The sequence below is a fragment of the Marmota marmota genome, unplaced genomic scaffold (assembly GCF_001458135.2).
Source record: "Marmota marmota marmota unplaced genomic scaffold, marMar, whole genome shotgun sequence".
Classification (NCBI taxonomy): Eukaryota; Metazoa; Chordata; class Mammalia; order Rodentia; family Sciuridae; genus Marmota; species Marmota marmota.
Genome location: NW_026000229.1, coordinates 28,471,123 through 28,482,773, shown reverse-complemented (window position 1 = coordinate 28,482,773; position 11,651 = coordinate 28,471,123). Strand labels below are relative to the sequence as shown.

The window sequence follows — 11,651 nt, the reverse complement described above, 5'->3', positions numbered from 1 at the left end:
CCCCCCCCCCAAGTGATTGGGATCAAACTCAGTGCCTTGCACATGCTGGGCAAGTGTTCTGCTTCTGAGCTGTTCCCCCAGCCCTGAGGCCTCTTTTGAGAATGATCCAGCATTTCTGGTTCTGGAGCTGGGTCAGTCAATTAGTACAAAGAGGAATCCTTGCTGCTGGCAACTCCCATTTAACCAGGCAACAAGAGGAAAACCAAAAATACTTGTCATCACTGAGTGGCAGTCACTTGAACTGAAGACAGGACCTGGCTGGGAAGTGGGGACTTGATGGAGCCTGTTGGGCTTCAGGCATGAGAAGATAAAAGTTTAGGAACCAGTTTTAGCTTATATTTATTTGGTGGTGAGTTATGACACTTATTGAATCATGCTTGGCTATTTTTGAAAAAATCTTTCTCATATTACATTTTTAATTCAATTGATAAATCAAGCTTGCAATTAGACCTTAATGAGAAGGCTTCATTGCAATTGTATTAATTGACAAAATGATAATTTTTCAGAAAGCAAATCAGCTGATTTGCATACAATTCATGACTAGATATGTTTCTATAATACCAATGCAAACAAGCAGTTGTTTTCGTGAGGCCTTTTTCATTGAGTCCTCACAACTACCATCTGGGATAAGAATTGCCATTTTTATTACTTTGTTTCTTATTTTGTCAAAGGGGCTGGGAAACATCTCCAGGGTCCCCCTGCAGTTAATAAGAAAAAACAACCAGACCATTGCTGCCCCTGCCAAGCTTACCGGGTCTTCCCTTTGACCTGAGGTCAGACCCTTAAGAAGGCCTTGAAGCACATCTGGGGGAGGAGTGCTACTTCAGGGACTTGAGCCATGTGCTTTTGCTTGTTCCCAATGTTAACCAATGTCATACAGAGTGTTTCCAAAGGCCCTGGTCCTGGCTGAACGTTGGTTTTTTTTTTTGTTTTGTTTTATTTATTTATTTATTTTTTTAGTTGTAGTTGGACACAATACCTTTATTTATTGATTTTTATATGGTGCTGAGGATCGAACCCAGGGCCTCATACATGCTAGGTGAGTGCTCTACTGCTGAGCCACAACTCCAGCCCCAAAAGTTTGGGGGTTTTTTGTTTTATTTTTTTCCTCAGAGATTTTGGCATGCATGTGTTTGCTGGCACTGCCTCTTCAATTGGGTTGTCCACAAGTCCTTAGCCAAACCCAGCCAAGCTTTGGCTTATGTGACTCTCACAGCCTCTGTATGCATGACAGCTGGCCAGTGCTTGTCAGTGGACTTCAGACTGACACCTGTTAATTATTTGTTCAACATTTCATTAGAGAATCTGAGCAATCACTGAGCTAGACTGCAAAGGAGGGCTGCTGGAGGGCCGCACTCAGTCTCCAGCGATTCAGTTCAGCTCTCCAGACCTCCTCAGCAAGACACATGCCTCAGAGACAGGCCCTAGCACTTGGGAGGCAGCCTGGCCCCCACCAGACCCTAGTGCGCTTAGCAAAGCAGGAAGCTCTGCTGAGTGCCCTGTTATTTTAGTCAGCTTTTTCACTTTTGTGACTAAAAGATCTGACCAGAACTATTTATTTGAGGGCTCACGGTTTCAGCGGTCCCAGTTCACAGACAGCCGACTCCACTCCTCAAGGCTTGAAGTGTGGCAGAACAGTGTGGCAGAGGGAAGCAGCTCAAATGATGCTCAGGAAGCAGAGAGACTCCTCTGGCCAGATACAAATATATACCCCAAAGCCACACCCCCAATTAACCACTTCCTCCAGCCACACCCCACCTGCCTCTGTTACCACTCAGTTAATCCCATCAGGGATTAATTCACTGATTAGTTAAGGCTATAACCCAATCATTTCTCCTCCGAACCTTCTTGTATTGTCTCACACCTGAGCTTTTGGGGGATACCTCACATCCAAACCATAACACATGTTTTGCTGTGGCTGTGTATTTTCAGTAATATCTTAGACTCCTTTCCATATAAAAACCCCAGTCTCTGCATGGCTGATCCAGTCCTAACCTGACCTGGATGCAGAACCTCATGTGGGGCACCTAGATTCAAGATAGTAGGAAAAATTTGTGTATTATTACCATATAGACCAGGATGCATCGTGGTTTCTGATTTTACTATGATAATGATATGGGCAGGAGGGGGATAGTATGTCTTGGGATTCTAATAAGATAACCCTAGCATCTTCAAGGTCCTGATTTCTAGGAGATTTTGGAGTATCTGTAAAAATGAAATTATCCTAAAGAGGCGCAAAGAGAAACAAATAACCAAATAGTGGATTTTCAGTTCCTGTTGTTGAGAAACTCAAACTTTCCCTCTGTAGGTTCAAAATAAATATGCTGAAATAAACTGAAAATAGATGAACAGAAGAAAAATACACAAATTTTATTAACATGCATAAATATGGGAGCCATACAAAATATCAATGAAACTCAAAGATTCAGATGGTTGAATTTAAATAGCATTGTGAGTACAGAAAGAAATAGGGGGTTCAGGCTCCTGGGAGGAGGGGGCAGCAGGTTAGAAGGGTGAGGGAAGGAAACTGCACTGTGAACAAGGTGGTCTTATTATGCAGATAAAGTCTCACAAGGTAATCTCAGAGATGCCCTCAAAAGAACAGATTTTTAAAAGTCTGACTCTATATGTTGGTTATTATTAACCTCTTCTCTGGTGGTTAATCTTTCCTAGTTATTCAATGAGATTCTTAAGGATAGAGTTTAAGACTGTTGCATTTATTTTGGAAGTGTTTTCTAGAAAGAACCCTTCCCTTCCCAAGTGCAGGGTATGTAGGAGAAGCTTAGAAAATCCTTGGTTCTGAGGCAGCTTTTAAGGACTTCCAAATTCTTTTAATTCAAAAGCACTTAGCATACCAAAGCACATATTTTGGGGCATAGTTTCCTGAGCCGCAACAATACAAACAACATTACTACCAGTCAGAAACCAATATCATTGATTTAGGAAAATATTTCCCTCCCAGTTGAGCAAATAAATGATACTGAAGTGTTAATTAAACACCTAGTATGGACTCAATGCCATTCTAGTGCTGGGAAAGGGGTTAAATGTATGCATGGGGCAAACAGGATGAAATAGCCCCATCAGTAGGAGCCTATGAGAAATGCTGGAGTTAACAGTGACAAAGTGAGCTAACTACTGTCCAAGCTGTGGTGCTGCAGGTTCAGAAGGAGCAGTAGGTGGGCTGTTGGGAAAAGCCTGGGCAGGACTCCTCTGTGTTCTGAGGATCCCAATCTGAATGATCTGACGGGAGCAGGCCACTGATGTTGTCTGGCAGAAGATGGCCAGGACGTGTTCACAGGAGCTGATAATGCCTGCTAAACCTTCAGCTGATATTCCTGTGGAGCTGCAGCTCAACACCAGCTGGGCCTATGAGGACAGGCCCCAGAGTGTGACTCTTATGCTCAGAGCATCTCCATCCACAGTGTCAAAGATAAAACCAAATCAAGTTAGAGCTTACCCTACAGAATTAGCTTTCTATCACTGTGACCAAAATGCCTGACAAGAACAATTTAAAGGAGGAAAAGTTTATTTTGGCTCATGATTTTAGAGTTCAGTCCCTGGTTGGCCAACTCCATTGCTCTGGACCCGAAGTAAGGCAAAACATCATGGTGGAAGGATGTGATGGAGGAAAGTGTCAGATCAGGCGAGGCAGGCAGCGACTAAAGGAGGCAGATTTAAAAAGGCTGCTGAACAGGCTTTATTGAGATATCACTCCCGGGCGGAACTTGATCAGACCCACAGAGGGGACAGGGGAAGGGTCTGAGGAGAAACCGTGTGGAAGCTCGACCGGACTGGACTTTTATGGGGCTTACAGAAGGGAAGGAAGGGCTTGGGACAGGAAAAGGTGTTTCTAGGGTCCCTTTCCCCCTTGGAGTTGGTCAAGGGAGTTGGCTGAACTCCAGGATTGGCCAGGGGGTCCTGCTGATTGACAGGCGTTAGTCAGGAGATCTCACTGTTGACAGGCATTTCCGCCGGCATCTGATTGATGTTCTTTTCCAGCTCGGGCTGCTTTGTTCTAAGTTGACACTAAGTCGCCACCATCAACCTAACAGAAAGCTGCTCAGCCAATGGCAGCTGGGAAGGAGGGGTGGAGAAAGTACTCGAGGAACCAAGGATAAAATATAATCCCCAAAGGTATACCCAATCATACACCACCTACTTATAGTGACCACCTAGCGCAGTAGTTCTTTCAAATTATAAAACTATCAAATGGGTTTATTCACTGATTAGATTACAGCTGTCAGTAATCTGATCATTTCACTTCTAAATATCCTTACATTATCTATCCCCCATGAGCTCTGGGGGATACCTCATATCCAAACCATAACAGCATATAAGAAAACAGTTCCCAAATTGGGAGATCTCACACCAAAAGAAAAAAAAAGAAAGAAAAGAAAAGACTCAAAATCTCAGTGTTAAAGCAGTTTAGAGTACAGTTGATAATGGAGGAAGTATTTTGATCTTTTTCATAATTAGCTGCCTGCCATATGTTCTTTTTTTAAGGCAAACAGCTATATAAGCTGACTTGTCAATAGTTGATTGCTTTAATTTCATTGAATCTTGGTAACAAGCACCAAAAACAAAACAACAAACAAACAAATCTTCCTTCATGTTTTCTTTTTGGCCAGGGCTAGTATTTGGAGAGGTGGAAATCAGAAAGGCTTAAGTTTTGGTTAGGTGGCTATATGGTTGGCCTTAGGAATTAGAATTATGATTCTTTCTTCCTTTCTTTCATTTTTCCCCCTTTTCTTTCATTTTTTAAACAGAGGTGAAGTCCACATTCCTCTTGGGTTTGCAGCTCACCCTCACCATACCTTGGCCACAGTGCTAATTTCTACCTTTCCCATGGATGAGGCCATGGTGTCTGACAGCAGCATCAGATCCCATGAGGAACTCCTCCAACATCTGTGGTCTAACCTTCTAGTGACAAGCAGCTGGACCACCCCATTCATAGTCCTATGTCTCCAGTCTAAGGAATCTTGGTCAATGGCAGGCTGATTATCAGGTCCCTGAAGCTTTTTCTAACAAGAACATTTGCATGCATATAATAACGTCAATTTGCATAATTAAGGAGAGTCAGAAAGAGTATTCAATTGTCTAAGAGAGAAAGAATTTAAGTTGCACAATAGGTCAGATCTGGAAGGTGACTTAGCATTTAAACAGCCTTCCAATTAGCAGTTGGAAATCTGTGCTTGCTGAACTTCAGAGAAACCCAGACAAGGCTCATTGTTTTAGCTACACCCAAACCAGAGGAAGGACCAGCAGGTTTGCTCCATTCTTTTTTCTGAACCAATCCCGAGAGTAAATAGCCAGAGAAAAGGAGTTCAAGAGAGTAGCCAGTCAACTTCTGTGCATTTTTAGTTGGGGTGAGCTGATGTAGCTCACTCATTTAGGTCTATTCATTCTGATGAGAAAGATACACTTTTGATTAAACCTTTCAGTTTTGCACAGAAATTGACATACTTTCAATTATACCTGTATTAGTAAAAATCTAATATCCTGCTCATATGCGAACTAAATGAAAGCAAAAATCTGCATTTCAAATTGAATTCAGACAATTCTTTTTCCCAAAGGTTAAGCAGGGGGAGGAAGTAGATGAGGTGTTGGGGGTGGGGTGGGGGGGTGAAGTCAGCTCTGGAAGGCGGATGGGTGAGTGCGGCCAGCCACTCTACTAGTTTCCTCAGTTGACTTTCTCATCCCTCCTCCCCTCACTCTGGAGCCTCTGAATGTGTCCCCACCTCCCCCTGTCCCCCACCATTCTAATGGAGCAGAGATTGAGAATCATCTGTCTAGTCTAACCCTCTCATTTTACAGACAATAACTAAGGTCAGCCCCACCCCAGATGGCCCATGACAGCTCCATTTTTAATCTTTTTTTTTTTTTTTAACTTTGGGATTTGGCAATTTATTTGGAAACAAGAAAAGTCTTCTGGCTTAGGAACCACTTGAAAATCACTGGACTAGACAACTGTTCTAGTTCATTCTCTTTATTTATCTAGAACAATAGAAATCTGTCCATGTTCTATCAAGTGCTGGGGTGATTGTCAAGGTTTGCTGTTCGGGGGTCATAAAGCCAGGTTGTTAGTCTCATTATTTCATTCACATTGTCCTCTTGCTCTCTCACTAAAAGGACAGCAAAGTAAACATCATTCATCATTCCAATATATCTTTTAAACTGTAAACAAAGAATGGGGGGGGGGAAATCCCCTTTCAGTACGTAAATACATGCATACATAAGCAAGAAAATATTAGGTAATAATAAGCACCACTAAGACAAAAAGTCAGCCTCAATCTTTGGGGAAAAAAACAATCTCAGTTAATGGTTTGGTTCATGACCGACCAGTGTTTCTCTGTGCTTATACTAACATATTTAGTTTTTTAATTGTTGTTTGTTTTTTTCAACTGAAAAGCTCTATTATGTGGCTTGGCTGCACTTTGCTCTTTTCACTTAAAAGCTGTCTTTCCGTGTAGTACATATAGCTCTACCTCATCTTTTTAAATTTGTTTACAAGTCCCTTGATAAACATTCAGGCTGTCTGCATGTTTTTGCTACACAGTGTGGCAATGAGCATTTTTGTCCAGCTATCCTTGCATCCTACAAGCGGGTTCCTAACATGTAGCATTTGCTTCTTAAGAGATGCTGCCAAACTATGTCCCCTCTTTATTTAATTTGAATAAAAGCCAGCTCAAGTCATCTGATGCCAGGCTATCATGTCCATTATTTTTCTCCTGGGGCCCCTTCCTTGCCCAGTTCCCCACCATGAATCCTACTAATCCAGTGAGACCAGTTCTCTTTCCAGAGAGAAAGCTGGGAGGTCAGGTCAGGTCACCAGCAGAGCCCGTTTTGGCTGTCTTCTCTATCACTGCCAAATGTTGTAGGGGTGGAAAGGGGGATGATCCCATTGCTGCCCATTTTAAAGGGCTGGGACCAACAACCCTATACCAGAATACAGGTTTTCAGGAGAGAAGCATGACCAATTGACTTGATTGTATTTTATGGGACCTTCAGGTGACTATCTATTTTTATGCTTAGGTGCCACCAAGCACGGACAGCCATGATTGGAGGAGAGTATTGAGCTAATGCTGAGGGAGAACCCAGCCAGGCCTCTGTTCAGTCTCCTTGGCCTCTTTATGCAGCATTCCTTCCTCCTGGGCTTGAAGCAGGCCCCTTCTGAAATGAGGGTCTACGATCTACTGCCCAACAAGACATGGCAGAGAATTTCTTTATGGCTAGCTCCAAGACAGAAAGGCAGGGCGGATGGGAGTAAGAGAAATTAGAGCAATATTTTTAGGCTTTATAGTTTTCTTTGGGGAAAAGGACTTCTAGTTTCTATGACTTGCCTTGTGGGGAGAGGAAGGAGCAAGAGACAGAGGACAAGAGAAGATCAGAAACTTTGCTTCTGAGGGTGCTTCTGCCTATATCTTGGGGCTTCTATTGTCTTCTGAGCCCCAACACTATCAATGTGGAGGACAAGTTCCCATACAATGCAGTGTGACTCTGCCCATTGTTGTGTTGATCTTGCCAAGGAGATGAAACTGACAGGTCCTCTGGGGAGACGAGTCTCCGTCCTCAATGATGCTGTGGCCATGGATGCACTAAGCCTGTGCTCTCTGGGTACCCTTCTTTACTTTACACCCAGGGCGAAGGTCATTGTTCCCACAAAACATGTCCTCCACGCTAGACCAGCTGAGTTAGGAGGGACTTCCCACCACTGTCATGGACCTTTTCCTGTGCCCGGTCCAACCCTCTTCCCAACACCGTCAGATTCCCATATCATAATCCCAGACCAGCAATTTCTTGTCGGCTTCCCTCAAGGCAGACTCTCCCTCACTTTCCCACTGGATGCTATTCTCCCCAGTGGAGCTCTAGGCCGGACACCAGGACTGTTCCAGACACAGGGGATGCAGACAAAACAAAGAGAAAGTTTTCCTGTGTCCAAAATTTGGAGATTGGGGGCAGGTAATAAATAAATACATAAGAAAGATAATATTGGATAATAAATGCTACTGAGACAAGTCAGGAGAGTAAGGGGGAGTGGCTGCCTGGGCTCCTCTCAGTTGGGAGTCGGGGAAGGGCTAGGTGGGAGCCAACCACAGCCCCAGCGCACAGCTTCAGGGAAGAGTGGTGGGAGGTGGCCTCTGACAGGAGACAGGGCCATGCCACGTTTAAATCCCATGAAACACTCCTAGGACAATGGCCTCAAAGACCTCATCCAGCTTCAACATTCTCAAAACCTAAATCAAGATCTAGGAAGCCTACAAATGGGACTCTTTAGTGTGACCATGTAGATTTTATTATTTTAGTTTTGAATTGCCTTATTTTCACCCAAATTCTTCATTATTGTGATAAAATGGGGAGCAGTTCTGGCTTTATGGCCACAGGTTTCTCTCATGTGTTTCACTTCAACACAATCTTACATAGCTTACCTTTGTTAAAAGAATATTTCTAAGAGAAGATTAAGGTGATTTACTGGTAAGTATCTAAACTAACATTTAGCATAAAAATGAAGTCAAAAGGTCAGGAAGTGAAAACTCCTTCTTAGTTTTTCCAGTGTGCCTTCCTAGACCAGTGATCAGTATCAAAGAGAAAGGCTCATTTTCCCTATTGATGCTTCTATTGTTTGAAACTACTCCTTCTGCTCTTATCCCCCAGGCAACAAATGAAGCATTGTCAGTCTTTTCTGGTCCCTTCAATGGCTAATTATACATTTTTAAAGACAATAAATTTTGTCCACAGTGCAGCTGATTACATTCATTTATGAAAATGACTAAAAACAGCACATCAATTTTTTTTTTCTGTCTGGTTACTTAAAAGTGATCATCAAAGCCATAATAGAGTACAGTGGACCTGGAATCGGGAAATGTGGCGTTCAGCCTGCTCCCTCTAAAGGCAAGCTGTGTGCCCTTGAGTACATGATGGCACCTCTCTAAACTTCTCTTCTTACCTGGGGGAGAATGGAACTGCCTTATATACTTCAGCTGGAAGAGTTGTAGGGTGGGGAGGGGCACATGGGATGCTTCCAAGCCACTGGAAATTTCCAGTTCTTCAACTAGGATGGTATGTGTCATCCTCCAGTATCCATGAGGGATTGGTTTAGAACCCTTCAATGATACCCAAGTCTGAGGATCTTCAAGTCCTTTATAGACAATGACATAGTATTGCTTAGAACCCAGGGCCTTGTGCATGCGAGGCAAGTGCTGTATCACTGAGCTGCATCCACAGCCCTCCTCCTGTATAATTTAAATCATCTCTAGATTATTTACAATATCTACATAATACAGTATAAGTGTTACATAAAGGTTATACTATATGTTAATAGAATCATGATGAGAAAATAGTTTGTACATGCTCAATACAGATACATTTTTTTTTAATCTGTGGTTAATTGAATCTGTAAATGCAAAACCCCACAGATGGCCAAATGTACATGTTTCTTATGTTGTTCATCCTTAAATTGTTCATACACATTTTATAGATTTGTAATGTGTTTGGTATATATCACAATAAGTGTCTAAATAAATAACTGTTGATATTGAAGGATATGGAAAATGACAAACAGTGTGACCCAAGAGGAAGGAGGAAGAAGGCAAAACATTGATCCTTCCCCAGTAAATTATTTCCCAGTGACAAGACAATCCCTGGGAAGGAGGCAAACATCAATTCTAAAAAGGCAGCCCCTGGAAAAAGGACAAATATTGATCCTTTCCCAGTAAATTATTTCCCAAGGAAAATAGACCCTGGAGGAAGAAGCCAAACATTGATCCTTTCCCAGTACAATGATCCCTGGCAGAAAAAGATAAACACTGGACCCCCCCCCATATTTGCCCAGTAAAAACAAGTTTCAAATTCTCACAACCTGTTTCCTGAATGCCCAAATTGACACATTCTATCAATGAAGCCACCTCTCAGTGTAACCTATAAAAACCAGACCCTTCTTGTAACCAGAGGCCATTTTCTACCCAGAAAGTGAGCCCCTCTGATACCTGACTCCACTACTGAATAAAAGGCAGCACTGGACCATGAGGTCTGCTTTCACTATGGTACCAAAACCATTTTGGTTATTTTCACTTACATACATACGTGGCAAAAAGTAAACACAGTGTGAGTTTCCCTCTGGACTCCTAGCAAGTGGATTCAACATAGATAAAAGGCAAAATCACTTTTCTCCTCACATCAAAACATGTTCTTTTGAAAATAGTTTAATTGAAAGAGTAATCTGTGAACATGTGAATAAAACAAAGGACATATCATGCTTAGTACAGCTCTCTTCCCCCTGACCCTCTATTCCCCCTCACTTGAGGCTTTTTAGTGGTCTCCAGAAATATTCTAGAAAGCCAAAGATGAAAATCAGCAAGAGAGAAGCATGTAGAAACATTTGTATGTGCACCACTGTTTTCCATAAATGAAAGTATATTATGCATGCTGTTCTGTACTTTGCATTTTACTAATTTTCTTAGAGATCTTTCAGATCAGTCTATGGATCTAACATGATCAAACTTGGTTTTAGGGAACATTACAGAGAACGGTAGGGGTAGACAGTGGATGTGGGAGAGCCAGATATCAGGCTAATACCACCGTGACAGGTAGTTATCCAAGGTGAGTAGGCAGGGTCCACATGGTCCACCAAAGCACAGGTTCTGCATGCCAGGGATTGAGCTAGCCCAACCCTCAAGGTAGGTGCTTATGTTATTTGAGTTTTCAGAAAAGGAAACAAAAGTGTCAAGAGGTTGAATATCTCAGCTACGTTCTCCCCTTTGATAAGTGCGTGCTTCTAACCACTAAGCTCACCACTCTCTTTATTCAGGCCCACAGATGGACCCTTCAGAGGCTGGATGGTCAACTAATTACACTGGTGAAAACTGGATTTGGTGATTCCCTCACCATCCTCTATTTTCTCAGAAGTTGATAGAAATCTAGGAAATTCTCTTTGTGGTGTTAATAGATGAGCACTCACATCAAATGTCGTTAGATCTTCTAAAGGGTTCTTTTCAGTTTTAAGTCAACCCTTTTCCTCAAAATTCTGCACATTCTCCTGAAGTTACTTGGTGCATTTTTATCATTACTTTCTGCTTGATTGAGTAAAGGGCAAATTCAGGGCCCAATGCCTCCTGACTGCTGTTCATCGCCCTCTCTCCTCTGCAGATCCGAGTGATGGTGGACCTGTGCAACAGCACCCAGGGCATCTGCCTCACAGGTAAGCTGGCCAGCCACTGACCCAGCGGCTCACTCCGCCAATACCCGTGCTGGCCAAAAGGCAGTGGCAGAGTGAACACAGGAGCATTTTATGTTGTAAAAATACATGTTGGTTTACTTGTACCAGGTGTTTTTACTGAGCTAAAAGCCAATTATAATATAATTATGAAAAGGTATAATAAGTTCTGGTATTGCCATAGAAATACAGCCATGGAAAATAATTAGGCCTTGGGTAATTAGAAACTCGGGGTACCTTGAACCAGGGCCATAGGTATTTTCCCCATTACCATTAGTTTTAAAAGGGGAAAGACCTTGTAAAATGGTAGAGTTCTTGTACATGAGAAATAGAGTTCTCTTATCAGGAATAATTCTCTCCCTGCATCATACATATAGCATGAACAGGAAGGTCTGGAAGCCAATTTCTAAGTAGTCAAGAAATGCCCCCCCCCCCGCCCCGT

General features: G+C 42.6%; 1 protein-coding gene across 2 annotated transcripts in view; it reads left to right on the top strand.

Annotated features, from left to right (window-relative positions):
- Positions 1-11,651, top strand: part of Gldn (gliomedin) — a 66,815-nt gene that overhangs the window by 25,497 nt on the left and 29,667 nt on the right. For both annotated transcript variants that reach the window (XM_015480660.2, XM_015480659.2), the window contains exon 2: positions 11,143-11,194. In XM_015480660.2, coding sequence (XP_015336146.1) covers positions 11,143-11,194 — 52 coding nt within the window. The remainder of the gene's footprint in view (positions 1-11,142; positions 11,195-11,651) is intronic.